The following is a 27,967-nucleotide window of genomic DNA, read 5'->3' as shown; positions in this document are numbered from 1 at the left end:
GCCCCACTCCAGGAATACCTGTCTCACCTCTGCCCACCCTGTACCCAGGTCTGTACTAGTGGCTCCCGCTCACTCAGTGTTAAGCTGTGGGTGTCTGTACAGTGTCTCCCGCCGACTGAACTGTAAGCTCCCTGAAGGTGGTGACTCTGCCTTCAGTGTCACACATCCACAATGTGGTTCAGCAGAATGACTTTCAAGGTAAGTACCTTCAGTGAATGTTTATGGGATGAATGATAAATCTTTCCTGAAATAAACATTCTCTGGTGTTTGTCTTCATTCTATCTGGAAACTTGTTTAACCCTAAACTTTAGGGTTTGTTCAAAAATGGTTATAACAACAGATATCTTCTTCTGATTAATGAAATGGAATAAAATGTCCTTGCTGGTTACTGTATGATCTTACAAGGGTCAAAAGAGCTGTATTAGCATCTTCTCTCCTGAAATAAATTACAAGAAATGAGCCAAGCTAACGCTGAAAAGCATTTTCTTGTATTAAGTAGCTAGTTGTTTACACAATAACCAGCAGGTAGATCTCAACTGTCGTAAAGAAAGAGAAAAATAATCATAATTTTGGTGTAGAATAGTTTTGAACCATTATTTCAAGAGGAGTTGATCAAAATAGTTAATATGCTTTATATATAAACAGCTCTCATAAGTCAAGATATGAACAAGAAATGCATATAAATATGTAAAACAAAACATACATATGTAAAATACCTATTTATAATCTATTTAAATCAATTTCTATTAAAATAATCTAATAAACATCAATATAAATCTATATACCTTATAAAAAAGATTATAAATATGTATTTTTAACAGGGTTGCATTTTAGCATTGTTTAAAGCAAGCAACAAAATAATATCCATAATTGAGGGTAAAATCAATAAATTCAAATATTCTTACAACTGGATAGTAGCCAGCTATTACAACTGATGATATAGATCTATATTTATTCATATGGAAATAGGAGCACACAATATTTTATTTTTAAAAAAGATTACAATAAACCACTAATCTTATAAACCCATTTATAAAAATGCTTGTAAGTGTCGATGCAGAAAGAACATCTGAAACTATGTACGTGTGTGTGTATAAATGAAACCATTATATCTGAATGGTAGAAATACAGGTACTTTTTACTTTTTTCTGTTCTTTAAGGAGTTTTCCCAACTTTTTTAAAAAATATATTACTTTTTAAAAACCAACCAACCAACCAACAACAACAAAAAAGATATTTCCTTTTGAGAAAAATTAGACTGTTCTCTTAATAACTATCTCCTTAACATGAAAAGTGTCTTCGCTTTTTGAAGGAAATCCACTGTTGTAACTTCTCAGGAATGATCACAATTCCAGTTAATTGTAAACTTATTTCTCTTACTTAACCTAAGATCAAGATACCACAAAAGTCACCACCAACAGCTCTAAAAAACAAAGCACATACCACAGTTTAATTGCTTATTGTACAAAGAACACGCCTTGGCAGAGATTTTTGCCTGTAAGTGCTCTGTTCTCATGGAATAAGGAGGCAACATCATTTACCAAAGAGAATCCAAGAATCACAAACTCTTTGGCCACACAGCTATTTGGATAATCTATTCAGTCCTTAAGACTTGGGGACACTAGGTCCCTAGAAGTGTGCAATGAAGATTCCCATAAAAAGTAGACATTTATCAAAATGTGTCTGATACACCCAAGGACAAATACTTCCTGGGAATTTTGAAGACCACACTGAGCAATTACATGGCTGTGTGTTGAATTAGAACCTGTTACTAAGCCGCCACTAAAGTTGAACCGTTTGCATCGTTTAATAAAACACCACCATAACAGATGCTTTTAATCTTCAAAGCAGTTCACTGACAATGACTAAGGATTCTTCCCAACACCCTTTTGAGGAGAAACTAGTTCATGAATTGGGTCCCGGCACCTGACTCAGGGATACCTATACCGGGCTTTGAATCCAAATCCTACCACTTACTAAACTCTGGGACTACAGCAATCAAATAACCTCTGTGCCTCAGTTTCTTTATTGGAGACATGTAAAGACAAGTAGTGTTCACGTCATAGTGTTTATAGAGAGTATTTAATAAGAAAATGCACATAAAGTGCATTTATTAAATAGTACTGTATTATTGTATTATTAATACAATCTACTGTATTATTAATACTAACACTCTCCTCACCTCTGGACAATATGCAATTCTATTACCCATTATCAAAAAGAGGCTTCTGGTCCAGGTCCAAGTAGCTTCAGAGGTAAGTTAGGTGATTTGGTGAGGCACTTTAAATTATGGACCAAAAAGATGTCCATAATGGAAAAGGTGTGGTTCCAAGTATTGGTTAATTTTTGTTATGTTTTGTTTTCTTAGCATGAAAGAGAAAACATAGGATAATCTTTAAGCCCAACTCATGAATGGCTGTTCTAAAACTTGCTCCTCTTTCTAACTGAATTCATTATTTCCACTAATACTCTCCCCTCATCATCAGGTTGGAACTCTCACCATCTTTCATACGCCTCCCTCCCCCTGCATCTAACTGGTTGCCTTTAACTCCATGCTCTCCACTAGCACAACAGCTATTACTACCCAAAATTATATTAAAGAAATTTGTAATTTCATATACTATCTCATTTTATACTCACAGAACCCCTATAAGAATCAATTACATCTTACTGATTAGAAAGTCACTGATACAACAATCAAAATCATCTAGCATCTTCTGTGTACCGGTGGCAGTGGTAGGAATAAGAAATTACAGTTGCAAAAGCATCCTACAGTGGGAGTCAAGGCCTGGGCCCCCCGTTACGGTAGCCCTACTTACTGGCTGTGTGATCCAAGCAAATTACCTACCTCATCTGACCTTCCATTTCTGGGTCTATTTTACAGTGGTCTTGAACCCTTTCTATGACCCCTATGCCTCCGTTTCTCAACCCTCTTTGTGCCTCTGTCTCATCTGTAAAATAGGAGTATTGTGAGGATCAAATGAGTTAACACATAGAAAGTGCTCAGAATAGTTCCTGGCATGTACTAAGTACTCAAAACTAATAGCTAATGCCGAGTCCACAGACTCTATACTTAACGCTCAGAAAATGTCTGAGCTCTACTTCAGCTTTCAGATTCTGTATGAGTTTATACATTTTTAAGAGTCTCCACTTAAATATGGATTGATATCTGGTGTTATGGCCCTGAATTTGTAAAGTTTTAAAATTTCTGCTATATTTATTCCACAAACATCTGGGGAGTAACCTGCTCTATGCAGGGTAGTATAACGAGTTCCGGGCAACAGAGATGAATAAGACATACTCTCTTTCCTAAAGGAACTAACGACTAGTGAGAAATACAGACACGGACATAACCATTACCTAAGACACGGTAACAGTTATGAAGGTCCTATGAAAACCCACCGGAGAAAACACTTAGTTTTAACTGGTGGTGGAATCAGGAGGAGCACCCTGGAGGACGTACCATTTAGCCTTTAAGGATGAACAAGATTGTGCAGGCAAGGCATTTCAGGGAGGCAGGGATTTGGGAAAGGGTGTAAGGCACAGGTCTGGAAATGTAGTTGAATCATAAACTGCAAGGTAGGGCGGTGAGGAGGCAAGGCTTGAAAGGTATACGGTCCAGACTGTGGTAAGCTTTGACAATAATGCTAACAAACGTGGGTGTTATTCTGTAGTCAGTAGAAGCGCTCAGGGAGGAAACTTCCTGAGGCCTGACTAGAAATAAACAGAGTGCCAGTGGTCTCAATGAGGAACAGGACTGGACAAGGCTGAGTGGAGAGGAAAGGGAACTCCAGGGGTCAAAGCACCCAACTTCAAGTGCAAGTTCCACTGCTCTTTTGGTGTGAGACTTTGTGAAAGTCACTTAGGTTATCTGACCTAGTTAAGTTATTGGACATCTACTGAGTCAGTGTTTCTCCAAACCTTACTTCAGGTAACAATCAATCAAGTAACTTGTTAAAAGTGCAAATGCATGACCTGCCTGCAGTTTCTGGTTTAGGACATTTGCACAGGGGCCCAGGTGTCTGCCTTTTAAACAAGAACACAAGTAATTTGTTTGCAGTGGGTCCCCCTTCCAGAAACACTACTACTAACACAGAGGGCTGTGTAATTTCACAAGTAGAAAAGGTGGCAATCTATGTTGCAGAAGAAACCAAGGTTCAGAGAGAGTAAGTAACTGGCTGAAGAACACACAGCTAGTCAGTAACACAGCACTGTGGTCTAGATCTGACTCCAGCAGCAGGGCTCTGCAGCAACTCCTGTCGTATGTGCAGGCTGTGTTACCATCACTGCCCTGTGTACTGGTGGCAGTGATGGCAATAAGAAATTACAGGCTAATTGATATGATCAACGATGAGGACTAAGGAGATAACCAGCCTCTCCTTCTCTCCTCCTCCTTAGCTTGGCCAACCCAGGAGGAATTTCTGCTCTCTTGGCAGTGGCGGTCGCCATTCTCTCTCCCACTCCCTCATTCCCTTTCCACAGAGCTACTCATGTCTGGTGACTGGGAGAAAGAACTGGGCAAGGACAGACTGATTCTTGGTTCTGTCTTTTGGGGCCAGCTTGCCCAAGCATGGGTTTGTTTTTATCTCCAGTTCTACAGGAGGTAAACCCCCACCTCTGTTGAGGAGACCTGTAGCTTCGTGGTGTGTTCTATTTGGGGAAGTCCAAGGAAGTCCAAATTCAAGTCATAGTTCAAGCCACATTCTCCAATCCAGCCTTTTTAATAATTCAGCTGATATTCTGCTCTCCATCTGTCTGACTTTTTGACTATTGCTGGACTTGTTCTTGACTGGAAGAAGGCATGAAAATTATCGACCTCAAAAGACCCATCACAGCCAAACTTGAACATAATCAAGAACATACTTTAATACTGACTTTAAATGAATGTTTTTTAAGGTTAATTTGCAATGTTCAGGTAACCAAATTTTAAAAGTGCATTGCCTTTGACTCTACAATTCTATTTTTAGCAATTTATTTTCCAAAGAAATAAAATCTGTGTCAAGGTTGAGTTAGAAAATATGCATTTTATCACTTCATTGCTTAAGACAGGGGAAAAAGTTGATAGATACCACCTGAGTATCTACCAAAAGACTGATGAGAGAATCACTGAAAATGATGTACAGAAGGGTAAAAAAAAGGTACCCACTAAAATATTGGTGTGGGGGGGAAGCAAGTTACAAAATGGTATATTATGTTCCCATTGCCATGAATGTATAATATATATTGTATATCTTTATGTATATTTCTATATGTTCATAGGAAGAAGTCTAAAGACCACAAGCAAGTTTTAAGAGTGATCATGTCTGAGAATAGGATCCTGGGGATTTAATATTTGTTATTCCTTTTGCTCATCTACATTTTCTATTTTTTCTAATGAACATGTATTTATTTATTTATTTGTTTGTTTGTTCATTTATTTATTTATTTATTTAACTTATGGAGGGCGCAGCTCACAGTGGCCCTTGCGGGGATCGAACCGGCAACCTTGGTGCTACCAGCACCATGCTCTAACCAACTGAGCTAACCGGCCACCCCGAAAACGTATTGATTCTCAATGAAATTTTTTTTTTTTTAACTTTCATAAAGATAGTTAAGTATTACAGAAAAGAAACTTCCAACAAAATTATCAAAATAATAATTGCTTTTCTGTTTTACATTTTAATCAATATTATGATTCATTAATAAGTGTTGTATATTCTGAAATGCAAATATGGTTGCTATTATTAATGAAAATAAGTTTTTAGACCTAAGGATTAAATTGAGGCAGATTACTGCTGTCCCTGAGGATGGGCCCTTATCTTTAATATAAAGATTATAACATCCACCCACAGTTTTCAGTTAGGATTAAATTAGATAAACATGTAAACTGCCTAGCACAGTATCTGGCACAATTACCTTTAAAAAAAAAAAAAGGTAATTGTTTTCCCTTTCAAAAAAACAAACTCTTCAGTTTTAAATTAAAGCTTTTAGTATATATATAAAAAAAATGAACAAAAACCAATTTAAACAATGTTTAGAAGACCTAATTCTTTTCCTAACCCTGCTGGCTAGCTAACTGATTAGCCCAACTATAGTAAACGTATTTTTACTTTGGTACTTTGGGCTTGTTCCAAACTTTAAAAAACCTAAGTGCTGGTAGTCAAGACAAGGCCTAACACACTTGAAATAAGATTACAATACCTCTTCCCTTTATCCAGGCCATCTGAACGAGTGCACCGAAATGCTATGTGATCACAATTTTTACAAGGTATAATACATACTGTTAAAAATGAAAGACTTCTGTACCAAAAAAGCTGACTCCATGTTGAAATATATTTAGCATTCATTGGGTTTTATTGAAAAAGAAGTCTTGAAAGGATGCAAGCCGGAATTTTCCATGAAGCCAGAAAAACAGGGATTTCTCTTTGCTGCCCTGCCAACATATTCCCTTGGACCTGATCCTTTTAGGTGCCGGGAGAGCTAGAAAGATTTAAGTTAGAGGAAAATTCAAACGAGGAAAAAATAACTTGCCTGTTGTCTTCCACATTCACGTGGCTCTTAAAGAGTAAGGGGGGTGGGGGGTGGGAGATGAGGGTAAGGGGGATCAAATATATGGTGATGGAAGGAGAACTGACTCTGGGTGATGAACACACAATGGGATTTATAGAGGATGTAATACAGAATTGTACACCTGAAATCTATGTAATTTTACTAACAATTGTCACCCCAATAAATTTAATTAAAAAAAAAAAAAAAGAGTTCCTCTCTCTGTAATTTTTGCGAAAACAGGAGGGGAGAACAGACCCAGCTCCTAAAGGATGAAGGGGAAAAAAGTCTCCTAACCAAAAATATATTCTTACTCCCATCCAAGGAGTCTTTAAGAGTTATCTGGCAATTTCCTATAAAATATTACAAGGATACGAGATTTTTAACAAATATGAAACTTAGAAACCTGTTCTCTCACACATTTCATTCCCTTAGAAGACTATGGTGCTAAAGAGGAAAATGAGGTGCTCTCCTAATAATTAGGAGAGAAAATGGAACCCAAGAGAAGAGAACCACCTCTGTAACGGACATAATGAAAACTCCCAGATTTTTTATTTATGCAAATATTTTCTAAAGGTTAATGTAAGGCCCTCACTCAGTGTTCAAATTCCAGGTTAGCTTGGTGGCACAGTAAGAACCAAAATTTTCTTCTCTTTTTTATTTACTTTCTGGATACAGCCAAGCACCTCTTGTGGCTGCAGAATTCCCACCAGGTGGGGACCAGGGCACTGGCTTACACCATCTGAGACTCGTGTTTTGTTCCCTTAGCTAGAAAGCTAAATGTTTTCCCAGGCTTTGTGCCATTTGAATTTCACATCAACCATATAAGGTAGGTAAGCTAGATACTATATGACATTTTGTAAATGAGAAACCAAAGGCTGATAGAGGTTAACTATCTTCTCAAGGCTCTTAGAGAAGAGTGACAGACTTGGTACTAGGCTCAGGCTTCACAGCGACTGCTTACCTCTACCTAATGAAGACTCAAAAATTTTGTCCTCTACATTGCAGAGGATATTATCAATTTACAACACAAACTGGCCTAGAAAAGTCTGCAATGATGCTGCCATATGTATTGGAAAAGAACACAGGCTATTTTTTAAAGAATTTTTTAATATATGAAAATATCTCAAGTGTCACTGAAAAAAAAAAAAATGTCCTTTCTACCAGGGAAAGAATAAAAATGAATTGAAAAGTATAATATGATACTAAAACATAATTGAACATGGTTTTCTTTTTATTACTATTATATTTCCATCTCAAGCACCCTTCTGAAAAAAAGCATTTCAATCATCTTCTCTTCTTCAATTAGGTTTCTAGGACCTAAGTAAGAGATAAGTACTTCTTATGATCAGTCCTCATACGAGAGTCCATTCCCACTCTTTTTACTCTCTCAGTGAGCTCCAGAGCTGACTGCTTGTAGCTGTTACTTGGAAACTTTAACATTCTATAAAAAAGGACTTTGACTTCCTCATGAAAGACATTGGTTTAATGTCTTTTTCATTGATGCTACAGAGAAAAGGTAAAATATTAAAATAATAAGGATTATTTAGCAGACACTTTCAGATTCTGCTTTTCACCTAGTACTTGGTTTGATAAAGAGAGATCTTTTGCAAATATCCAAAAAAAACATACACGAAAAATTTCTGGTACGTTTTCTATTCAGCAAATCTACTGAAGTGTCTATGCTGTGCTTGCCTGAATGTAACTATTTTAACATTCATCAGTAGTCTCGCATCACTTGATTAGATGATCAACTATCACCAACAGTTGATATGTTTCATTGCAAAATTTTTCAGGATTAAAAAATATAAAAGGACTTATAAAAATATCTTAGAATGTCAGCTTTTAAAATTTTGTTTTGGTAACTGTTTCATTCAGAAGCTGATAATAATAAAAGAACATTAAAGCTACACTAGAGCCACTCCTCTTTTTGATATTATAGAGCCTTCCCGCAACCCTGCCCTCATTCAACCTTTCTCTATGTTGAATAAAGTAGCAATAGGTCTCTTTTTAAAAGTGAATATAACATCAACAATACATTACTATGATAAAGATCAAAACTCGGTTCTACAAAACTGCTAAGTTCCATATAAGATTATTTGTGAGCATAGCTAGAAACAATGGTCAATAATCATTTTTTAGAGTCTACTTGCCCCTAGTTTGCTGCAAAAATAAAACACATTTCTAGACCCTCTGTGATGCAACATCTCTGCCCGTCATATTTCTCAGTCAGATGGGGGCAAGGGAACAGGTAACCCAAACCTGTTTGCTCTGTAATACTCCTACAAATTTCCCGCTACCCACTGAAAGCAGGTGAGTACCATTCCTCAGAGAGCTTTGTAAGTGGTCTACATATAGCAAATGGATAATTTCAGCAGGTTTAGAGGTTTCACTAGAGTGGGTATTGTGTCCAAATGTAGTATAATCCTCTCAATAGCCTCAGTCTACAAACAGTCCAAGCTAGATTGGCTGCATTACCAAAATCTCTGAAGTTAGCAATCCCTGTTCACTAACTATGCTCAACTCCCCACTTTCCTCTTCTCTTTGGTGCATTTCAAACCCCAACCCCTGGTCTTTGCTGTTGGTTTCTAGGTCACTTTCTGGCTTTGCACTTCCAAATCTTAGAGATTGGATCATTTATTTGCCTAAAATGACTTAAGAGCTTATAGCAGAGTCTACAGTTCCTAGACTGTGACTTCATAAAGTCACAATATTTAAAAAGTGATCATGAATCTAAAATATATTTTCAAAATTACTTACATAAAGTCCAAAGACTGCCTTTTCCAAATGAGTAAGGACCCACTGGGACAGTACAAAGCAGTACTAATTCTCTTGATTGCTACAGTACTAGCTTTCCACAGGCTGGCTCAGTTTGGCATAACCACTTAAGTAATAACTTTGAAGATACAAGTTTTAAATGACTATCCTCTTTTTAAAAACCTCCAGTCCCATGACAGCAGCACCTATATAACATTGAGCTCTACTTTTCCCCAAAATAAAACAGATGTGCTTTTCTGCTGGCTCACAGACAGTGCTGGCACATTTTGTCTTTAAATTCCAAGTCTATCGAGAAATCAAAGGGAAACTAGTTTTGTAAAAATTCTAATCATGTTTATAATACATAAATGAGGAACAAAAGGAATCAGAGAGGAATAGAATGATCCGATTGCTTAAAAAAAATGTCAGTCACATAAACCAAAAATGGTTCTACCTAAAAAACTAACAGGATTACTTAAAAAACAAAACCAAACCAAAACAAGACTCAAGAGCTACAAAATGTTCTCAGTTGATATTATGGAAGTATAATTGTGAGGTTACAAGCTGAAGTCCAGAGAGACCCGTCTGTGAGACCCAATCTCTGTCCTCTTAAATCACACATGAGTCTTTGACCGCAAGAGACTAGATCAAAAAATAATGGGGTTGATGAGAGCAAGTCAGGACCTGTATGGGGGCAGGGACAGGGTACTTCAAAGAGCAAGCTTTTCTGCAGGTTGGCTCAATGGCCTTGTTTTAGTGAAACTGGGTTGTTCTCACGTTTTTATGAATAAACAAGAAATTTCTGGGGTCATTTCAACAAAACACGTCTGAATAAGGATCATACCCTTGCCACACCAGTCGTGGCCCCTGGGACACCAGAATAAGCAAACTGTTGGTCCTAAGATAGCTAAGGTACCTGAAGGGAGAACGGCAATAGTGTCCAATTATTCTTTCTGTGAGCCTTGCCCAACTCTGTAGCAGTACAATTAAGAGTGAATTAAACAGAAGAGTCTGGGAGCTGTGAGGAATTTCCCCACATATTCTCCTAACATCCACATTCAAATGTGAAACAGAATACACTTTCTAAAACTCAACTTCTACTGTACTTGAGGTAAAGAAGAAATTTTAATACACTTAGCTTCAAAAAGTATACAACCTGGATAAGAAAATTAAAAATAATGTATCAGTAAGTCAAATTAAGTAACTCCTTGCAGTAAAGTGAAAAGACACTCTGCCTTAAAAATCATGCTCAAAATACAAGCCATAGTCTCCTCTGCACTTGAATTAATTTTTTCTGTGATTATTTTCTAATTTATGTAGCAGTGGAATATACAGTGATTTAAGTGAAAGCTTACTGATTAGACATATCCACCTTAGTTCCTTAAGTCTCGATGTCAAAAATGACAAAAATCAAATTTTAGGTGTTTGCAAGCAAATATAAATGTGTGTGGGGGGGTGGAAGACAATGTTATAACAGGCTATAATTCTGTTCATCAGAAAGCCAAATGTTGATTCCCTTCAGGTAAAAACTATACAATAGAACTCAAACTAATGAGTCCTTCAACATAATGAAAAAGAAACCCTGAAACATTTCAATAACAACGTCTAATAAAAATAAGGAAAGAAAGATGAAATACAAACACAAACATCTTCCTTTCCGACCTAAAAATCCATCTTCAGACAGGTCACAAAGAAACCAACACATGTCGTCTGTCTGCAGCACTGTGGTGACCAGGTACTACTGTGGTTGGCACAACCCAGCTGCAACGTTTGCTGTAGCTTCCTGCACGAAGCCCACAGCTTTTCCCTCCCCTGAGCCAGCTGAAGAGAAATGAGACATTTCTCTTGTTTCTCTTTCTCTGTTTCTCGTCAAAGGTGTTAAACATTTGGGCTGCGTGAGGGACAAATGGGAGCTTGACACCTAAGATGAATAACCCAGTGCACAGGCCAGTGGGAACTTTCACTGTGTGAAAGCCAGTCAAGCTCACTGCTCCCAGGGTATTCAGGCACGGCAGTGCCAGGACCCCAAGCTCGGAGTTACGAACGATGTTTTCTTTTAACATGAACCTTTACCACTGGCCTACAGGGGTTTTCATAAATAACACTCAGAGAAAGAAAAGCTTGGGGCTATGTGTGCTTTTAATGCACTCATCAGGGTCTTTGCTCTGACATACTTCACAGGCTTCTGCATCTTCTTCTAGGAAGACAATTCAAGGTTTAAGAACTCACACTGACACCAAACGTGTTATCCATTATAGGTGCTTTCTTGTTACGCCTATTTCATCTCTGATCTAAGAATTCTTACTTAAAATTCTGTGAGACACCCATTCACAAGATTTCTGGTATAGACACAACTCTAAGAATTCCAGTTCTGGAAGGATGTAATTAGCCAATTAAAATTTCCCTCTGAAGTGAAAAGGCTGGACTGGTGAAAGTGCTTCTGAGTAGGTAATAATGTACGTAGGTCATAGGTAAAACTCTGCGATCATACATATGTCAGTTTGTCTAAAAAAAGAACAAAAGCATATAGAATTTTTAGGATGAGCTACCAGCAGAAACAATTGTGTGTGACTTGCCAATGGCAGGTATTCTCTGGCTGACCTGCAGTTACTACAAATGGAAGATTCTGTGTGGGGAAGGGGCGTTCAGAGCCCTTCCCACCCCCAGATGTTTTTCAGAGTCCTAACACCTGCAGGCAGCAGATGCAGTAAACAAGCAGTTGTTTGTAATGCAAATTCCAGCATCAGGGATGCCTCAGGGCAGCTCCCACTTTAAGCCCAAACACAAATGGTCACCCTGCTCCTCACACCTCAGATTAAAACCTATCACTATGGATTCAGTTACACAAACACTCCTCTTGCTAAGGACAAAGTTAGAGACCAAGAAGGCAGAAGTGTGGTTAGGGGTGAAGGAGAGAGGCTGCCTTCCGGTTAAAGTGTTTTGGGTCTCAGACACGTTAAAAACAGCTGTTAGGTATTAAAAACCAAAGACTGCAACTCACTTTGGTCCGACCTTAAAAAAAAGAAAAAAATTGGACATAGCCTTGTGGTTAAAGCCGAAAAGCTTCTGGAATTATGCGAGCTGCAGAATATTGCAAGAAAAAGTGCCTAAAATAAATATGTCCTAAAATGTAACAATAAAGCAAAGCAGCAGATAACAGGGTAAGGTAACTGTTTCCTGACCACACCCCTCTCCTCCACTCTACACCTACCAACATTTATTCTGGCCACAAATCTTTCCTAAACAATGAATGACTGTTCAGCTTACTGACCTCAAAATTTTAATACATACATACACTAACAATAAATAGCTTCCATTCTATCAAAATCTCAAAATGATTAATACACCAAGGGACAGGAGAAAAAGCTGGAGACCTAAGGCAGAAAATGCTCGTTGAAAGAGGAAGAGAAGCTTAATTTTCAATATGCTTAGGGATCATTTATAAATACCAATACATTTTTATTATATTGACTTTAAAAATTGTCTTGAAAGGAAAAGTAGCTGATCTATAGAATAAAGCCACACAAATATTTATTAAACATTAACCATGTGCACAGCCAAAGAGTATAAGATTGTTTTGGTGGCTCTTTTCTACTGTTAACCAAGTCACAAACTATAATCTAGATTTGTCAGAAAGATTTTTTGTTGTTCTAAAACGGCTTTCAACAGAAATCTTCAATTGTTCCTTATCTAAAACATATTCTCCTTCTCCTCCAGAAAAAAACCCAACAAAACAAAGCAGCCCAACTATAAAATACCTGATATGTTAGCATATTTAGTTCAACAAATATAAAGCTTCCTACAAATTTTTAAAACTCAGAAGCATTTGGGGGTGGCCTACAATTATTAAACTATATTTACTTTTATTAGTTCATCCACTTTTTAGGTACAAGATTCATATATACCACACAGACATCTCTGTCATTAAATATTTAAAAAGCCTTTTAAAATAAAATGTGAAATCACTATTTCCTATAACAACCATCATCACAAGATCTCCAGTATCACCACTTTAACCACTACATGAAAATTAGAAAAATCGTACTCCCTATTTGAAAGGTCAAACATCTTTTTGAAATTTGTGGAAAATAATTAAAATAACTTCTAAATCACAGCATCCACAAAAAGTAGTTATATTTCATATACCTATCATTTCAACAGTGGCGTACTGAGGATAATCAAGATAACACAAATACCCTGTGTGTATGAGCCATTTCTCTCTGCTATTTTGGTAAATTTTCTCCACCCCAGATTCTGTTCACTGAGGTATTAACAGCAGTACTTTCCCCAGATGTCTGTGACTAATTTTTTCACTTGGTGGAAGGACTGGGCCCAGGCAAAGATCATAGGTAGGTTCCTGAATTGGACCCTCAGGAGGGCCAGGTAGACTGAAACTCTAATCCCCAAGACCCAGACATCCATGCTTTTCATTGGCATTTAGGTGGTAGAGAGAGAGTGAGGTGGAATGAAGGTAAATATATTGATGGAGCAGTAAAAATCTCTACCGGCAAGGACAGTTCTCAGGGAGTACCCTTCACTAGCACGTCTTACAATCACATACTACACAAGTTACAGTTTAGATGCTCTCTTACTATATGAGTGATGTTTCTATTTCCCAGCAAGAGAAATATCATCAAGTAACAGATCTGAAATTCTTCACAGTGTTATACATTTGCATCATGCAGCTTTAATGCCACTGCGTTTTTGGAACTTGGAAAATTAACTGAAAGTTACCTGAACCACGAGATAAAAAGAACGATTTTCACTAAGGTTATCTTCAAGTGATACTTTCTCAACAATTGATAATAAATAAAGCTGAAGTAACACTCCAAATGGTCAACTCCAAATGAGCCAAAGCAGTTCTGATTCTAGATAGCTTATGGCTGTGAAAGCTATACAGTACTTAGGTAACGGAAAGATTAAATCAATTTTTTCCTCTCATCAGCACAGAAAGCACAATACTCATAAAATTATAAATTTGTTGATTTAATTTCATTTGATTTCATGGTAACTGGTGATCTGTTATTTATTAATCTTAACCAACAAGCCAAAAGCTAAAATTCCCAGTGCAAGACATCAAAGTTAGCCTCTTTTAAGACAGCCATTCCTCATAACAGGTCTTATTTAGCAAAAACTGGTCATATATAATGAAAAGCATTTCCAATGTGTTTAAAAACAAAACAAAACATTTTGCCGAAATACAAATTAATGTGCTCTTCTGAAAATAATTTGCAACATGAGCAAGTTACTCACTGTTCTCGGGATGGGTGGAGAAAGAGATCCATTTGACATGTATGGGTCATTATTCATATTTGGCATCATTATGTACCCAGAATAACTCGAGTAGGAGGGTCCCTTGTTGTAGAGGCCTCCATCTGGATGCTTTCCTGAGAGAATTCAAAGAACAATCAATGATGCACTGGCTTCCTTTTTATATCACTGTATTTTTCATCTGAAAATCTACTAGTTCTATGACAAATCAGATCTTACATAAAAGAGTTGTTTACAAAATACTGTAACTGAATTATTATGCTCTATTTTAGATTGACAGTATTTATTCTCTTAAATGGCTTAGCAGTGAACCAGATGTTCTAAAAACATGTGGTTCAATTTACTTCCACTACTGACTAGTGTTTTTACAAAAATAAGTGTTATCCATCTAACTTAATTTGTTCTAATACTAACAAAGTGGAGTAAGAAATAGAGACACATGAAAGAACACACACAAACCTAAAACTGTAATATAAATATATTAGGCCATCTAGCTATTCACATACATATATATTTATACACTTGCAGTTATGCTCCACCTCATAGGCAAACTCAAAAACTCTACCCCAGCTTACAGATTTCCAGAAAATTTCTAGATTTTACTGAGGGAGAGAGTTATAGCTAGTGTAAGGGCAACTACCCAAATTTATGAAGGATTAACTCCAGGAAACTCAATTTTATGTGCTACACTTACACCATTTTCCCAAAGTAATTTGCGTGTGTTCAGTATATACATTTCTTCTCTTTAATCTGTGTAACTACTTTGTAGCTCAAAAGGAAGCCTGATATTACAGTTCTCTTCCCGTCTCCTGGCTGACATACTGTATGTACAAACACTTCATTCTGGTCAGGCCAATTGTAAATAATTAAAGGAGAACAGAAATGCAGACTGTCTGACAAGGAGACCCTATAGATTCCTTGGTTCTTTTAAAGTCACAGGGAGCTCTCCTTAAATCTAAAAAATACACACAATTTGTAAAGTTTTGAGCAAGACCAGAAATGAAGAGAAAGTCTATCATGTTTCATACGCATAATTCCGAATTTTATGAATAAAGTGTTATATTTTTACAAGTTAGATTCTGCTTTGCTGAGCTACCTTTAGTCTACATTCACTGCCTTTCTTCTCACTGTAGCTGGAAACAGCAATTTCACAAACGAAAATCCATTTGACACTATTCATGTTGGAAAATAAACTGGTATAAACTGTCACTCTTTACACCAATTGTCAACAACGCAAGAAAAAATGCTAAAGACAAAGCCAATTAGAACTTCAGGTAAAATGAGGAAAAGAGGAAAACTCATTATAATGACATTTGCTCTTCTACAAAAAATCTGGAAGCCAACTGAAATCAAAAGGCTCCTAACTCATTCAAAGACAGTTTTTAAATTACATAAATATATATTAGAGATAAGCATGAAGTTTCCTGGGTTTTCTTTTCCATCTTGTTAAAATAATGGGCATAGTCTTATCACATCCGATCCCAGTTTCTTGGACTCAAAACAGCAAAACACTTATATTCACAAATTGCACATGTTAAATAATAGTTGGAAGAAATAGAATTAGTCTTACCGTCATCAGGGTGTTCTCTGCCCTTGTCGTGGTAGGACTCCTGAGAGGTTTGTGCTTGTCTGGCCACCTAACATCATGAATGCCCATCCCCAAAAGAAAGAAAATCACCTTAGAGTTTGTGAAAATACTGATAGACGTGTGTATCCACTGGTAACTCATAGCAGGAGCCTTAGATGCAACTCAACCTACCCGTTTTATTAATCTACTAGGTGTAGGCTAGGGTTGAGTACTGGGCAATCTTTTTCTTAACATGTACAGAGGGTGTCAAAAAATGAATACACATTTTAAGAAAGGAAAAAACTGTATTAAAATTGTAATACTCAATATATACCAATAACAAAAGATGAACACAAGTCATGCGTATACCTTTTTTTTTGGCACCCCCCAGTATTTTTCAGTCATTATTATCTACTCAGGACTAGAAAAAGTATAAATAAGAAGAAAGTAATAATAACATAATAAATTTGGGAGAGACCCACGTGCTGTTCTGACTGCTGTTTGCTAAAACGCATCAAGGCTACTGGGATGTCTAACATGACAGGAGTTTGAGTTAATGGAGTTGATCGTTTTGATAGCTTCTTCAATCTGTTTACTTGAATCAGATCTAATTAAAAGCAGGCTGAAATATCATTGTTCAACTGAAAATGGCATTGTAAATAAAAACAAGCCAACTACTCACAGAAGCCACTGTCCCAAGCCAGTCCCAGCAGGAGCTCCACTCCTTACAACCTACCATGGCTGGCTGAGTGCAAGCTTACAAGAGAAAAGTGAACTACTCTGTGGTTAAAGAAAGGAAAATTTGAGTCGGGTTTAGACATCTAAAAGGTAGCCCAGCTAATATCAGTTCTGGTAACCACCATCCTCCCAGGCTCAACCACGTGCTAATCAGCGGTGTCACCCCTTCACTGTCTTCCTTGGGGCTGCCCCATGCCCACTTACCACCATGGCAAAGATTAACAGAGCCCTAATATCTGGATTCTGGGCTTCAAATGCGGGGCTCTTCTTCCCAGAGCAGAAACACACAGAAAATGTGAAATGGTGGCAAATTAATTTATTGAATAGGAAGGACAGCAAAATGGATAGAAAGAGGCTTCTCTACAAATACGAGTTTGGCCTCTGAGAGGTTTGGATGTTATTTGGTTCTTTGGACACGTGTCCCCCAATGCCCTCCTCCCCCCAATACACATACAGTCACAAACCTTTTAAGTGGGGTCGGGTGCACCCTAGACCCCCCCCCACGTTCCCCTCAAATTGGCATGTTGGGATGAAAGATTCAGAGGATAAAGAACACCCTTATATGTTGTCCTTAGAACCCAGGCCCCCAAGCCTTCCAAAATGCGTACTCACCCCTGCCATTGGGATAAAGAAGGTAACTCTGAGGTGTTCTTAAACGCGTTGTTTAAAACCCCAAATGCCCCCGCCCCCAAAACCACAGGGTTTCTTTTTGGGGGTAGAAGGATGCCATTTAAGGACAAAGGGTATACCCTCGAAGTTTCTTTGGAGGGAAAAAGCGTTGGTGAAATCATTTGAGTGTCAGAACTTTTCTACCGGATTTCCTCCAAAGCGTTTCCCAGCTGTTGAACAAGAGTGGCCAGTGGAGTGTCGGGTATCAGGGTCCATCCGCCCACCCCCACCCCCTTCTGAAGCTCTCGCGCGGCCTGAAATAGCCCTTCCGCGCGGTCCCGCTCGCGGCTTTCTCTCGCCGGCACCCACGTGTCTCTATTTACTCTACTCGGGTTACCAGCGCTATCGCCTGCCGCGGACCAGGAGATCTGATAAAGCTCTTTCCACCCTCCCCTGAGTGGGTGCCCTGGCTTCCGCCGCATCTCCACTCTGACTCGCTTGTCTTCTGCATAGATTTAAGTCCTGATCCGCGGCCAATCTAACCTCAAATACAAGCGCTTAAAAAAAAAATGACGGGGGCAGGAGAAAATTAGTGTTGCGGGCGGTACTTGCGAGGGCCCCCTGGGTTGGATCGGCTCCGCGCGCCCACGGCTCTCGCGCTGGAACTCCGGCGGCCGAAGGGACCGAGACCCGCACCGCCCCCCACCCGCCCAGGCGCAAGGCCCCTCAGCCGGCCGGCTCGGCGCGATCCCCGCTCAGCGGCAGTTGGATCAGCCCCGCCTGTCCCCGGCCCACGCCCGCCTCCCCTTCCTCTGCGCCTGTGGCTCTGCTCGTCTCTACCTCAGCCTTTGGTGGTTTAACGCACTTTTGCAGACATCTACCGAGAGATAGCGGGTGCACTTTGTTTTCCGTCCTACGGAAGAACTTCTCAGTTTAGACATCCCTGCTTTAATGCATTGCACCCTCAACGCCACTGGAAACTACGAAGGCCAAACGTGTTAAGGCCAGGCTGTCCTGCCCGCAAACCAACGGTTTAGCTACCGAAACGCAAACGGATCCACTTGGAATAAGTTTCCCTGCATACCCCTCCACCTCCCACCCGACACGCGCGCACACACACAGACACACAAAGGGAGAATGCGGACCAGGGGCTCATCCGCCCCCCAGCAAACCAGGGACCTCCGGGAGATCATCGCCGGGTCTGCCCGGCGCCTTCCCTCCCTCCCTCGTTCTCTGCTCTTCCCCGGGACCCGCCACGCCTCTTGGTGCTCGGGCAACGGCCCGCTCACCTCGTGTCCGTTGCTGGCCGGGATGATTTCGGACTCGTTAACCAGGGAGGACTTGATGTCGGCTAAGTCCCCTTCCTCTTCGGGGTGACTGATCTCAGCGAAAATCTTCTCCTTCTGGGGATCGCCCTCGTCCTTGAAGGGGATCATCTCGTCCGTGGCGCAGAGTTCCGGGTCCCCCCCGCCGCCGCCGCCTGCCCCGGAGAGTTGGGGCATCCCGACCACTCTGTAATCTCCGCTCTGCTGGGGGAGCACCCAAGGCGACAGCAGGAAAGAGAGGGGGTCAACGAAAGGGGGGGTGAGGAAAGGAGAATTGGAAGGATGCGTGAGGGAGGAGAGTGGGCGGAAGTTGGGCCGGCTAGCTCAGGGCCGGCGGCCCGCAGCCCCAGCAGCTGCGGCGGCGCCTGAGCCCCGGCGGCCGCCCGCGCCTTCCCGCTCCGCGGAGACCTTCGCGTGCGCCCGCCTTCGAGGCTGATGGGCACCCGGCTGCGAGGGCCGCCGCAGCAGGCGCCTCTGCGGGCGTCTGCGCGGCACAGTGTGGGGTGCTCTAGGGTTGGCTGCTCCGGTGGCCACCCCACACCCCCAGCTCCTCCGGGGTCTGCGCGCAGAGGACGCCTGTTCTGGAGGAGGCACGACTCTCCAAAGTGCTGAGGAGAGTCCGTCGGCGCGTCTCTACGTAAACCTCTCCACCCTAGCTCCCCCGGATGCCGAGTTGGAAGTTTTCCGAGAAAAGAGGAGAGCTGGGCAAAAAGTCTCTTTTACCCCAGCAGAGAAGGTTCAGGAGAATCAAAAGATAACAAAATGTCCACTTCCTGGAGGTGGGGAAAAATAAAGAGCCACCCGTGTTGGAATATGTCCGTTATAGAACTTCTTATTTCCTTCCCTTTCGCTTCGGTTTTCCTTCTCCAGACGCGTTTAATCTGCTAGAGGAGGAGGAGGAGGACTAGGTGGGGGCGGAGGAGGAGGGGAAAAGAAAGAGAAGTTTGCCAAGAATAAAGTTTTTGCCGGCGAGCGCTAGGAGTCGGCAGTGGAGGGCACCGTGGGGTCTCGGGGTGTCACAGCAGGGGCCTCGGACCTAAATGCTTCTGCCAGGAGCTGGAGCCGACACACACACACACTCACAGCCCGACCCCTCTTTGTTCCCGGCTCGAATTTCTCTGCCTGGCTCGGTCGCTCTCTCTCTCGACGCTCTCCAAGCCTCCGCCGGGCTGGTCTGTCAAAGCAAAGAGCTGCACCCCTCGGGTTCGCCCGGCCGAGGGGAGGGGGACGCCCGGAGCTTGGCTGCGTGCGGGGCTCCGGGCGCGTCCCGACGGCTCCTCGGCCCGAGAGCGCGCAGCCCCGATCCCTCCTCCGCGCCCTACCCCGCAGGTGAGCGGCTGCGCCTCCCCACCGCTTCTCCTCCTCCCGCGCCTCGCCGGCGCTGAAAAGCTACCCACTTGCGTCGCTTCTCCTCCCCCTCCCCTCCCCCGCCTCCAGCTCTCCTTGGCTGCCCGCTGGGGTGGGGGGGGTTGGGGGGAGGAGGGGGACCGCGAGTTGGAGGTGGTGATTGAGGACTTTTTTTTCTTTCCCAGAGCCTGTAGGACGAGTCCTAGTTTTGGGGTGTGTGTGTGTGTATATGTGTGTGTACGGGCGCGCGCGCGAGCGCGCTCCTGCAGGGAAGGATCCGGCAATTGGACAAGGAAGGACCGGGCGCTCCTTGTAACCCACGGAGAGGCACGCTTTGCCCGCGTGAAATTGACAAGAAACTGCCCGAATGGTTTAACTTCATCTAAGTACCTCTTCTTGCACCCCCCTCCGCCCCCTTCCTCTGCCAGTCTCTTCCCCCACCTCCTTTCCGCCTCCCTCTCTCCCCTCCCTCACTCAGGCAAGGGGAAGATGAAAGCGAAGCCGCCGCAGCTGTGATGGACACCACATTGATAGATGCTCTGACAGAGGATGAGGCGGGAATCGGAGACAGAGAAGGAAAAGGGGAAAATATAACAGACATTGCTCAAATAATAAGAGAACGGAAGCAGGAAGGACAAGGAACAGAGTTGTGGCTTTCCTAAATACAATGTCAAAGGACAAGAGAGCACATGCTAGCAAAAATAAAATCTCCAGGCTTACCGAGAATAATAAGACGAGAAAGAAAAACCTGAAGATCTTAATTATCGCTTTTTAAACAAGATCTCTTCCATTACGTCCTCGCCATGGGATGTAAGGAGAGAGTTACGCTAGGTCTCTCCTGGATTTTCGGAGATACACGCTACAATGTGTGGGAATCTCATAGAAAATGAAAAAATAACCCAAAGAGGAGGAAGAGAAGGTAACAGGACCCAAAAGAGCGAAACCAGTAGAGAGAGGACAGGGTAGCCTCTGGCACCTCCGACTTGGGCTCAAAGGGTCCTTGAAAATGCAAATCCGAATCCAACCTCAAAAATTCCCCAGCCTCCACCGTCTCCACCTCTCCACCCATGCATTTTATACAAGGACAGGACTTTTAAGGAGATGCTTTGTGAAAGTTACAGTATAAACGAAGCTGAAGTTGAAAACACATTACATTTTGTTCCTTGGCTCTCAAACCTCCTCAGTTAAAAATCCAGGCGAAATTATTATACCCAATGAAGTAGCCATTTGTAAAACCTCAGAACAGTAAACAAGGGGCAGGAGTAAATGTCTCCATATCCCTTAAATTGAAAATAAAGAAAACACTACAGAATCAGACTTTAGCTCTATTATATACAGTAGAAATAGTCAGGCAAAGATCCCTCTTCTTTTTCTAAGGTGTGTGTATGTGTGCGTGTGTGGGTGATTGCTTGCTGTTGGATATTGTATAAGAAAAGACCTTAACAATGCTCTAATGGAGCACCTGAAATTTCAGCTGACAACTGCTTCTTAGGGATGGGAATTGTTTTAGGAAGCAATTTTAAAAACTATACCATTTTCAGTTGGTCACATAGAACATGGCCAGTAGTCACAGGTAAATTCTATGGGGGGAGGGGGGGTTGGGGGCTGGTGATGGGAGCCAGGAAGAGTAAAACATTAAACCCACTTTAAATAGCTAACAATGCAATGCCTTAGAGAAGAAAAACGAAAAGAATATTCTGCTGCAGTGTGTCTATAAGGCAATACTGAAAAGGTTGGAAAGAAACCCAATGTTATTTTTTGACTGGTGGCCATATGCAGCAACTTCCATTGAAGTTATGCACCAATGTGAGTCTAATGTTCTAGAGACGCGAACATGTAACTATGTCACACATATATACTCTCTGTTCTAAATGAAATATTGGAAAACAAAGTAGTTAGTCAAAAGTCGTTCCACAAGGTGCCAATTTGACCGACAGAAAAAGAACTGGAAAATGCAGTTTCACCAAAGCAGCCAGAGTAGAAGTTCCTTTTCATCAAACTCAAGGAGGGGGAAGGGGGACACAGCGTGGCCAGAGGGTATTTTCTGAAAGCCAAAGAGAGATTAAATGATGACTCCTACATCCCTGTTTAAGTGTTGCAACTCACTTGAATCCCATCTTCTCCTTCATGTTAATTATCTGGACTCCCTGAGTCATTTGGAGCGCAACTCCAGGTGTCCTGGAGATGAGGCGCTCGAGAAGATGGGAATTTTTGGAGCAATAACTAGTGGGAGCTGTTTGCTAGAAGGGCCGAGGGTAAGTGGCTGCCTTTATTTAGTATTTGGCGGTAATCCTCTCCTTTGGAAAAATTGTTTGCAACGAAAGCACCCAACGCCATGCTCTGTTTGCGTGGCTGTTTACCCTCCCCGTGTACTGCGAGGTGTTTTGCTGAGTGTCCTTAGCATTGTTGCAAGTGTTCTGATGGGCTGCAATTAAAGGCTTTACTAGAAAACATTCACCCAAGTTTTTTAAAGCTTTGTCTGGGAAGGAGGTTGACATTTCCACGTGAAGTCTGTTTCTCGAGGCGGGAGGGGGGGCACAAGAGGGGCGAAGTAACCCTGGGAAGACGTTCCTTCCTCCCTATAGGTTCGGTGAAGTTCCAGGCAAAGGCATTTTCTGTCGCCGGGAGGTCTTTTCTAATTTGTGTGGGGGCTGCTATTAACATATGCAGCCGCCTCTCGAGGTGCACCGTCCGGGATGTGGTGGGTGCAGCGCGGGAGAAACTCCGCCGCCCGCCGCCCCCTTCCTTCGGATGTAGAGGCGGGTAGTTCGTGTGAACTCGAGCGAACGACGGGAGGTTGGCTGTTGCAGGTTCACTCCTTCAGGATGTGGGTTTCAGGGGGCGTTTTGATGTGATTTAATTCCGACCGTGAAACAATTGCTAGGGGCTGGCTGGATTGCTGTTGGTTTTTCCCCTTGGTGGCTTTGGTTGGTTGGGGTTAATTTGGGGAGCGAACAGTGACTTGTTTTATATCAACACTTCCTTCTACGCTGCGCCAGGCGCCGTCGGCAGGGCTGCGCGTGGGGGCGAGGCGCCCACCCCGCGCCGGAACAGAGGAAGGGGGAGCGGAGACGCGCTCGGCAGCCTAGGGCAAACCGGGCCCAGCCCCCCGCGGGTGTGGGCAAGGGAACTGGGAGAATGACCCCCACCCACACCATAGACCCCTCCCCCCAGGCGATTCTGCTGCCAAGTCAAGTCAGTTACAGACACTCAAGTGAGTCTTTAATTACAGGGAGGAGAGAAAAGCGCGGTGCCCTTCAGAGCCCTCTCCGCCCCCTCGGTCCTAACCCCCCGCCCAAGCTCCGGGTCTTCCCCTTTGTGTGGCCTGGATCGCTCCCAGCTACAACTTTGGTGGGATCCCAAAGGAAGAGGGTGGCGGGGGCCTACGGAAGAGGATACTCGAAGAGAGAGAAGCGATGGTCAAGGACTAGATAAAGGAAGAATATGATTCCAGAGACGGAACTCCAGCATCCTCGATTTCCCACCCCCGCCTCATCCGAGCCTAAAGCTGTGCGCATCTTCAGTTTAACGGACTTCGGGTTAAGGGAGAAGGGGGAGGGCGAGGGAAATGGCAGTTTGTGTCCCAGGGGTTCTTCCGCCTCTTCTTGCCTCCTCCTAAGACAAACAAACTCAACCCCCAATCCGCCGGGGTAACAGAACTCGTGAGACCGTAAAAATGTCGTTCCCAAATCCGGCCGCCTGCGGACACGGGGCTTCCGCGGGGCCAGCACTGCCTGGCGGGGGTCTGCCTACGGAGCCCACGGCCCCAGCCCGCCACTTCAGCCCTCTCGTGGCTTCTCCCGCGCTTGTGCTAGTGTGGGCCGAACTCGCGACCGCGTCTCTCTGGGTCGGAGCCCGAGGCACGCCAGTCCAGGGGCTGGGTCCTCCCCAAGGCCTGTGAAGGTGGGCCCCAGCCCACCACCACCACATGTGGATTCGGCCAGTCCACCCTCTACCAACCGGGAGGCAAGGGCTCACGTCCCGAGGCCGCCCATAGAGAGAGGAGTCAAACTGAGATCGCGGACTGGAATGAGGGGGCGCGGGGCGGATCAAGGGAGCGGTCTGGGCCAGAAGAGCCCTGCCACACATCCTCACGGCTCTCCTTCGCAACGGGAACCCCCAGCTACCCGCAGCGAGGACCCGGCTCCCGCGCAGAGGAGCGGGCGTTTCGTCTGGAAGAGAGATCCCCAGAATGGAGTGGAATGGGAGCTGGAATAAATTGGTTGGCCGCAGGATGGCTCGCCTCGTGGGCTAGACGTGACATTCTTTTCTCTCCTTTCTGAAAACTTTTCTCAGGCGCCTTAACTTGGCTGAGGACCCGCCGCGGGTGGCGCGGACTCGGTGGCCCGCCCCTCCGGCCCCTCCCTCGGAACCCCCTGCACCCGCCCTCGGGCCTGGGACGCGCGCTAGTGGCCCCGCGCGCAAGCCGCGCCTTATATCCGCGGAGGGCGGCGCCTGCGCTGGGCCCGGCGCGGCGGCGCGGCCTTTGAAGTCCTGGCGGCTGCGGCTTTCATCCTTTCTTTTTTCCCTTGCAGGCCTCTTTGTGTGACTAAATTTGGCAAGAATATGGATCCGAGCCAGTCTTTCCACGTGTGCTCCCAGCTCCCAGCTGAGAAGGCCAAGGGTTCTCTTCCGGGTAAGGAGACAGGGAGAAAGATCAAAGAGTTTGGGGAGCTGGATCTGAAATGTGAATTGAAAATAAAAATCAAGCCTGGACACATTCCAGTTTCTAAAGCAAAACCAACCCTCAGCAGAGTCGGTCTCGCTATAACTCTTTCTCCCTCTGCTCCCTTTTACTCTCCCCCTTTCTTTCCCGCAACCATTCTTGAGCACATGGAATAAAATAAAAAAAGAAAACATAGGGAAACACTTAGTTCCTCCAGATTTTGTTTTGCAGTAATTTTATTAAGGAAAATATCTTGTTCATAATTACCGTTACGTGAGGCCGAATTTCTTCAGCCATAAATATTGTCTTATTTCAGTATGCTTCACACTTTCTTCTGCAGCCACATTTGGGAAGAGAACTTAACACAACACGTGTGCATATGTTCATTGTGCATAATGCTGCTTTTTCAACACACCGTACAGTGTACCACATAGTTTTCTTCCACACAAGTTAGATTCTGGAGCAACAGTGTAAATACTAAATATTTTTATCAGGCACTCACTCTCTCAATGGTCTCTATGATTTGAAACCCTTTCATCGGTAGACTTCAGAAATCTTTTCCTACAGCCAGGAAGTGACCAGCCAGAAAGTTTCTCTTTTGGTTAAAAAAAAACTGTAAGGCCCCTTCTTGAATATGCTTCTTGAACAGTATTCTCTTGTTTTAGAAGTAACTGGTATAAAGAGACAGCTTTGAAATAGTGTGATGCAGAGTCAGAAACCCTGGGTTGGAGGTGGGTTCTGCCACTCCCTGTCATGCTGTGGTGACCTCAGGCAAGCCATTTAACCTCTCCCAGACTCAATTTCCTTTCTGAAAAATGGATGTAATAATTGTCTACTTGACAAGACAGTTGTTAGAATTCAGTGAGGTAATAATATATGTGAAAGTAAGGTGTTATTAGTCCATGAAGCAAAGATGATTCTTGAGGAGACCTGTTACAAAACAGAAAAAAGCACTAGGAATTTTTACCACGGGAGCAAATGGGGATGGTTTCACACTGGCACAGCAACTGCTGTGACCATCTCCATATCTGCTACAGTGGTATAGTTACAAAGGCACCAAAGTCACCTTAGCGTTTGTTACCCAGACTGAGTGTGATGAGCTAAAGAACACTCCAGGAAGCGAGGGAATGTGCCGCACGCTTAGGATGGGCTCTTAATGAATTGATAAACGGATGAAGAAACATGACACTAAAAATAGAATACTTTTTGTGAGGCATTTGACACAGCTCGCAATAACTCTGTGAACAGTCTTTTTAATGTGATGGCCTATGAAAGGGGTAGTGTATAAGTGGATAAAGCATTTGAGACAATAAAAGCAATATGAATATAGGAGGGTAACCAGAAAGGTATATAAGAGGTGTTTGGGGGGACTGTAATTCCCACCAGAATTTATGTGTCAGAATAGGATGTGATTACATGTCTCAGACTGAGCTATCTCAAGTTTACAAGGCAGTAAAGATTATGGCTTGGGCTGGGTGTGAAGTCACCGGCGTACCACATGTGTAGAACTTGGGGCTTCTAGTTAAGTGCGCTTCATGTGTGATGGTTTCTAACCTAAGGTAACCCACCGACAAGAGTCATTGCCTTGGCTCCACCTCCGAGCATAACCTTTTCAGTGTGACCTGTGTACAAAGTGATGAAGCAGGAGTAGGGACTGTTTTCTGTGTTCCATTCTCCTTTTACGGTGGCCCACGGCTACCCAGGTGCAGAATCCTCGTGAGCCATTGCGTCTCTTTTGGCAGCAGTACTCAGACTTTGCAAATAGTGTTGAAGGGACTGTGTGGCATTTGGGGCGAGGGCACTTAGGAGGCACCTTCTGTGTTTAACATATCTTTCCCCAAATATCCCAGATTAGTAGTAAATGCTGATCAAGTTCACTGGTCAATTTTAGTCCTCCCTTTCTCTCTTCTTTCCAGATGCAGCCATTTTGAAATTTATTCTTGGAGGAAAGAGGAACATGGATCACAGCACTGAGGGTTCTGTCCTATGTGTGGGAGTGGAGGGCAGTGAGGAAGCCCTGAAAACACTCAAGGAAAACCCAGGCCGTCTGTTGAAGAAAATAAACTCTCTGAAGGGGGAGGCATGGCTAAAGGATTTTCTTATTTTTATAAATCTGTTTTCTCAGTGGCTGTGGTAATGGAGGTGTTTCTTACATGATGGTAAGTGCACCTCCTGAGATGGATGGCCTCTGTAGTCTCAGGCTTCCTGGGCTGGAGGAGCAGGGCCCTGGGCTCTGTCAGCATTGGGCCAGTGCCTAATCCCTGGTCTGAGGCCAGAAGCCAAAGCCACAACCTTCTTGCCTGAAGGCAAGAGCACTACCAACAGAGCCATATGGAGATTAATGCAGAACAAGGTCATTAGTCTCCTTGTTGATCTAGTTACTCACAGCACAGATTTGTGTAAATTTCAACTGCAGTGGTCATCGCCTGCCTTTGATGTGTGTAATCTGTACATTTTAGTGCTGGGGAAAGTGCCTGACTGACAGGAACTACAGCCAATGCCCAGAAAGCACATCTACACAGGCACAGTGAAGCACAGAGTTGAACAATTTTCCAGTGAATTCCATCAAAGTAAATAAACCACCTGGAGGGTCAGGATTGAGCCTCTTTTTTTTTTTTTTTAATCATGATATGACTTTTGGGGGTGGGGGGTCCTTGTGATTGCTTTGTATTTGCTTTCATTCGAAACCAGGTACCTACTTTAAACCTTCATTTATCTCTCAGAGGAGGACGGGCTTGGCTTATATAACATTTGACCTTGAGGAGTCTTTCTTTTTTAAAGTACTTCTGTGCATAAAAACAGATTTATTGAGTGGAGTTACCTAGATTAATATATACATTTATCCAAGACACAGCTTCTAGTTCTTTCCTTAACTTTTGTTTTATGTGGATAGCTATGCTCAATCTCACAGTTAGCAATTATGGGAGTAATTCAGAAGGTAGACAGAGACAATGCAAATAGTTTAGGCTACAAAATTGTCATCTGGTCCAACTAAACACTTTCTTTGGCAAAAATAGAGCTAATTTGCCTGATCCGAATTTGACTTAATTGGTCCTGTAATCCCAGTCTGCCAATTACAGATCTCAAGTCTACTTCCCTCAGGTGAAATTGGCAGAAAGCAAGGGGCAGAGACAAATTACTAATCTAGGAAGTTCGACAGTG

The 27,967-nt window shown here is 42.9% G+C and overlaps 2 protein-coding genes across 8 annotated transcripts in view; one reads left to right on the top strand and one right to left on the bottom strand.

Annotated features, from left to right (window-relative positions):
• Positions 1-20,301, bottom strand: part of LEF1 (lymphoid enhancer binding factor 1) — a 111,926-nt gene extending 91,625 nt beyond the window's left edge. The window contains exons 1-3 of one of the 7 annotated variants that reach the window (XM_019741940.2): positions 18,757-20,301; positions 16,124-16,190; positions 14,536-14,669 (exon numbers count right to left, since the gene is read on the bottom strand). In XM_019741940.2, coding sequence (XP_019597499.1) covers positions 14,536-14,669; positions 16,124-16,190; positions 18,757-18,969 — 414 coding nt within the window. In that variant the 5' untranslated portion in view covers positions 18,970-20,301. Of the gene's footprint in view, positions 1-14,535; positions 14,670-16,123; positions 16,191-16,802; positions 17,297-17,470; positions 18,151-18,756 lie in introns of those variants that run through there. The other 6 variants (XM_019741941.2, XM_019741936.2, XM_019741938.2 and 3 more) reach the window with 6 other exon arrangements.
• LOC109452717 (uncharacterized) lies at positions 19,228-27,393 on the top strand. The gene is made up of 5 exons (XM_019741895.2): positions 19,228-19,290; positions 19,340-19,528; positions 19,772-20,121; positions 24,675-24,775; positions 26,722-27,393. Exons 1-5 carry the CDS (start codon positions 19,228-19,230, stop codon positions 26,940-26,942), a joined length of 924 nt encoding a protein of 307 aa, XP_019597454.2. The 3' UTR covers positions 26,943-27,393.
• Positions 27,394-27,967: the final 574 nt, after the last annotated feature.

Source organism: Rhinolophus sinicus, linkage group LG02, assembly GCF_036562045.2.
Source record: "Rhinolophus sinicus isolate RSC01 linkage group LG02, ASM3656204v1, whole genome shotgun sequence".
Taxonomy (NCBI): domain Eukaryota; kingdom Metazoa; phylum Chordata; class Mammalia; order Chiroptera; family Rhinolophidae; genus Rhinolophus; species Rhinolophus sinicus.
This window is presented reverse-complemented; position numbering and strand designations above follow the sequence as displayed.